At 51.1% G+C, this 5,000-nt stretch overlaps 1 protein-coding gene across 1 annotated transcript in view; it reads right to left on the bottom strand.

Annotated features, from left to right (window-relative positions):
- diaph1 (diaphanous related formin 1) overlaps window positions 1–5,000 on the bottom strand; it is a 78,418-nt gene that overhangs the window by 2,318 nt on the left and 71,100 nt on the right. Inside the window, exon 27 of the mRNA XM_083686065.1 lies at window positions 1–58. This exon is cut by the window's left edge and continues 2,318 nt beyond it. Within this exon, the coding sequence (XP_083542191.1) occupies window positions 1–58 (58 nt within the window). The remainder of the gene's footprint in view (window positions 59–5,000) is intronic.

Genomic DNA, 5,000 nt, shown 5'->3' with positions numbered 1-5,000 from the left:
TCCTGCATCAGCTCTTTGGCCAGGATGGACGTCACTGCATGACCAGCTCTCCTGTTAGCTGAGAGAGAGAGAGAGAGAGAGAGAGGAGAGAGAGAGAGAGGAGAGAGGGAGGGAGAGAGAGAGAGAGGAGAGAGGGAGGGAGAGAGAGAGGAGAGAGAGAGAGTGGAGAGAGGGAGGGAGAGAGAGGAGAGAGGGAGGGAGAGAGAGAGAGAGGGAGAGAGAGAGGAGGGAGGGAGGGAGAGAGAGAGACAGAGAGGAGAGAGGGAGGGAGAAAGAGAGGAGAGAGGGAGGGAGAGAGAGGAGGGAGGGAGGGAGAGAGATAGTATTTAGAAGTCACATATTGACAGAGGTTCAGATGGAGTGTGTCATGCTGGAGGTGACAGACATGCGACAGTCAGGTCAAAGGTCAGGTCAGGTACGGCCAACGGGCAGAGACGACACGGAACAGCTCACTGCAACACGTCAACAAAGAAACAACACACACACACACATATACCGTCTGTGTGAACACACAGGCTGCTGCGTTCAACAGCACAACCACACATGCACGGGCATGTATTCAGTGCGTTGCGCACACGCACGCACGCACGCACACGGTTTTAATGTGAGTGTGGATTAGTGTGATGCTGAACCCTTCACTACATGTCAGATTATAACAACTCTACATGATCCTGACAGAGAAGGGAGGGAGAGAAGGAAGGAAGGAAGGAAGGAAGGGAGCGAGGGAAGAAGAGCGATGGGAGGTAGGGAGCGAGGGAGGGACATGTAGAGTGCAAGGGAGGAAGAGAGGGAGGCTATTAGGAGGGAGATGAATCATCCATGAGGAGGATGAAAATAGACTTGAGAGCAATTTACCAGACAAAGAGGTTGTGGAAGGAAGGAAAAAACCACAGGGAGAAGAGAAGAGGACGTGACACACACACACACACACACACACACACACAGATGTGAGATGCATGGTGAAGGCACTGAGGGGAGAGAGAGATGGAGTGTGACAGATTGGGCCCCGAGGATGCTGTCGTTTCGCTCGTTCTACCTGCTTACTCTGTTACTTCCTCTCTCCCTCCCACACACACCGTACAGCTCATCCCTCCCTCCCTCCCTCCCTCCCTCCCTCCTCTATATAGTCTATATTCTCCTGCGTGGGCGGACAGCTGTGCTGCAGCGGCCATTTTGAATTTTATAGGTCAGTGGGAGATTGTGTGTGTGTGTGTGTGTGTGTGTATGTGTACATGAGTGTTTCTCTGAAAACTGGATGCCATTATCCCTTGAGCAGAACATGCTACAATACATCTGTGTGTATGTTAACAAATACAATATCTTATAGTAGTGTACACACACACACACACCAACCATAGTGGACACAGGCTGAACATCACATGCAAATGAACCATGGTTGCAAACCAAACAACCGCACAACACAGTCACATGGTTCAGATGAAAGTACACACACACACGCGCGCACAGTCTTCAGACAGGGGGGGTTACCGAGCAGGTCTCCAGCACTAGCTGTGACAGTGACAGCACTGAGTCTGGGGAGGAAGAGGAGGAGAGAGGGAGGGAGGGAGGGAGGAAGGAGGGATGGAAGGTTAGAGTTCATGTAGACTTAAGGATTTCATTTCACTTGTCCAGTGCTGAGCTTCACGGAGCTGCTGCTGAACACATTAACACCTCATAATACCCCAGGGTGTGTTTAGTACAGAGTGAACCTCCTAACACACACACACACACACACACACACACACACACACACACACACACACACACATTATGCTAAAGACCCCCCAATGTGAGTGATGCAAAGCCATCTCAACCCCTCTTCTCTTCCACTCCTCACATTCAGCAGCGTCAGCTAAATGGCATATATTATATTATATTATATTATTATTATTATTATTATTATATTGAGAGAGGGGGAGGGAGAGCGAGAGAGAGAGAGAGAGAGAAAGACCGGCTGTTTTCCTCTCTCTCTCTCTCTCTGAGTTTGAGAGTTAGGCTTACTTGCTACAGATACTCAAAACGATATCCCTCAAAAAAAAATCGCTCGGTAAAAACCCTCCGAGCACAACAACACTAATCTGGTAACCCTGACGACTGTAACCCTGACTCCTCCAGTGAGGGGTGTGGAAGGCAGCAGCTGTCCAATCACAGCTCAGAGGTGAGCCTGGCACGAGTCCTGGTCGAGTTCTCAACCAGGAAATGAGATGTCTAGACCAGAACAAAGCTTCTAAACATGCTGCCTGCGCTTGGCTCTGTTTACAACCCTCTGTTTGTGTGTGTGTGTGTGTGTGTGTGTGTGCCCCTTTAGAGGGGAGATGGGGACACAGAATTGTGGTGGAAAGATCATCTGCTACACATTTAACTACAGGAGATGCGGTAATTGCTGCCTGATGAGGAAAGAGGAAAATGACTGTGTGGGTGTGTGTTTACGCGAGTGTGTGTGTGTGTGTGTTTATGTGAGTGTGTGTGTGTTTACGTGAGTGTGTGTGCCTGTGAAAGACCAGTATAAGGAGAGAGTGAGAGGCTCATTAGTATGTAGATGGTGGTAGCAGTGATACTTGGTAGTGGCGGTGGCAGTGTTTCCAGAGGCTCACAGCGCCCTCCTCAGGTCACGCAGGGTAACACACCTCTCACCGTCGCCCAGCTCCTCGCTGGCTGGGACCTCATCTGGGACTACTTCTCTCCAAGCAGACACGCCATTAGTGTGTGTGTGTGTGTGTGTGTGAGAAAGAGGGAGTAAGGGGGATCAAGTCAGGATGGGGGTTTTGTGCGAGAGCGGCTGCTCTTTTGGAGAGGGTGTGTGTGTGTGTGTGTGTGTGTGTATTGTTATGGTCTGCTAGAAGCCCCGTGGTGAGGTGACTGCTGTGACTGGGGTTCACTGTGTTAAAGGGTTGGACTGCCGGGGTGCAGGCGTGTGTCTCTCTGGTCTTTGGCCCATTATGTATGGTGTCTCTATTGTGATTGGCCCTTTGTGTGTAGTGTCTCTATTGTGATTGGCTCTTTGTGTGTAGTGTCTCTATTGTGATTGGTTCTTTAGGGTGGGTTCGTGACCCGGCAGATGGGTCTATAGTCGTCATGGAGACACAATGTCACTGTGGCCCTCATTCCACTGAGATGAAAGCCAATGGAATGAGGGCAATAGCATGTGCTTTTCATGGAATGAATATTCAAGAGTGTGTGTGTGTGTGTGTGTGTATTGGTATGAGAATGTGTGTGTTTCTATGGTTGTATGTGAGTGTGTGGATTGGCATGCGAGTGTGTTATGGTTGTATGTTTGTGTCTGTATTGGTATGTGAGTGTGTGTTTCTATGGTTGTATGTGAGTGTGTGTACTGGTATGTGTGTGTGTGTGTGTGTGGGACAGAGGGGCAGCGAGATTGCATAACTATGCATGCATCTGTTTGTGCCCCAGTATGCTGTGTGTGTGTGTATCAGTATGCCACGTGTGTGTATCGGTATGCATGCGTGTGTGTGTGTGTGTGGGCCTTGCCTAAAAAGAGCCATGTAGGCAGAGGGAGGGCAGCTGTAAGCCCTGCTCCCCAGAGACAGCCAGACAGCCCAGTCACAGGTCAGGGGTCAGATGGCAGGGCTCTATTCACTCAGCCAGCTATGACACAATGACCAGGACAAACACCCCCCTAGAGGATTTAGCTGTGTGTGTGTGTGTGTGTGTGTGTGTGTTGTCCCACAGGAACATATGGGCCAGTGTTGAGTCAGACTCAATGTCGGCCATTTTAAAGGAAACAGGGATGTGCCTCCTGCCTGCTAAAAATAACACCCGAGTCATCCACATCCACATCCACACACACACACACACACACACACACACACACACACACACACACACACACACACACACACACACACACACACACACACACACACACACACACACACACACGGTGGGTTAACAGGGTGAGCCCTGCCCAGCTGGTGAGGACCACGTGGCTGACTGGAAAATTTTGAAAATCAATGTAGACAAATGAGGTATAAACAAAGCTGTGATTACCCTGTAGAAACCACAGACAGGACACTACACACACACACCAGAACAGACAGGGGAGGAGAGGGACACACACACACACACCAGAACAGGGGAGGAGGGACACACACACACACACACACACACACACACACACACACACACACACAGGGGAGGAGAGGGACACACACGCACACACCAGGACAGGGGAGGAGACACACACACACACGGACACACACGGACACGGGAGGGGGAGAGGGACAAATGCACACCAGGAAAGGGGGAGGCGGGACCCACGCACGCACGCACGCACGCACACACTCTCTTCCTGTTTGGAGTGTGAAGTGAAGTAGCAGCGTTCGGGGTGACTGCCTGAACCCCTGCCGGGCCCCCCTCTCCCTATTTCCGCTACCCTTTCCCCTCTCTCCCCCCTTCCCTCCCTCCCTCTCTCCCCTCCTGGGTCCGTTAAAACTGGGCCTCTGCTCTCTGGAGATGGGTTTAGCTGCCCCTGGAGAATGCCTGTCTGGGAGTTAGAGGACCCCTACACACCTCCTCAGTGACCCCAGGTCTACAGCCCTACACACAGCCGACGACAAACCCCCTACACACATGCAAACCAGAGGAGGGAGGGGAGGGAAAGAGAGAGAGATAGGGAGGGATGAGAGGGAGAGAGAGAGAGGGAGAGGGAGAGAGAGAGAGAGAGAGAGAGCACTAAGTCTCCTTCTTGGCATGGAGTTATTCCAAATATCCCCTCTGGAACACCACTCCACATCTGGGTTCCATTCAGCCAGGGGTTGGGTTACACACACTCTCCCCTCAGTCTCTGTTCTGTGTCCACACACACACACACACACACACACACACACACACACACACACACACACACACACACACACACACACACCTCCCCTTCCTGCTACATGTTAATACACATCACAGTCTTTCCTGCTCACATGTGCGCACACACACACACGGGGATCATGTTCCTCACATCTGCAATCAAAAGCATGTCTAGTAAA

The sequence above is a fragment of the Argentina silus genome (assembly GCF_951799395.1).
Source record: "Argentina silus genome assembly, chromosome: 15".
In the NCBI taxonomy this organism is placed as follows: Eukaryota; Metazoa; Chordata; class Actinopteri; order Argentiniformes; family Argentinidae; genus Argentina; species Argentina silus.
Note: the sequence above shows the minus strand (reverse complement) of the source record. Positions and strands in the feature narration are given on the sequence as shown.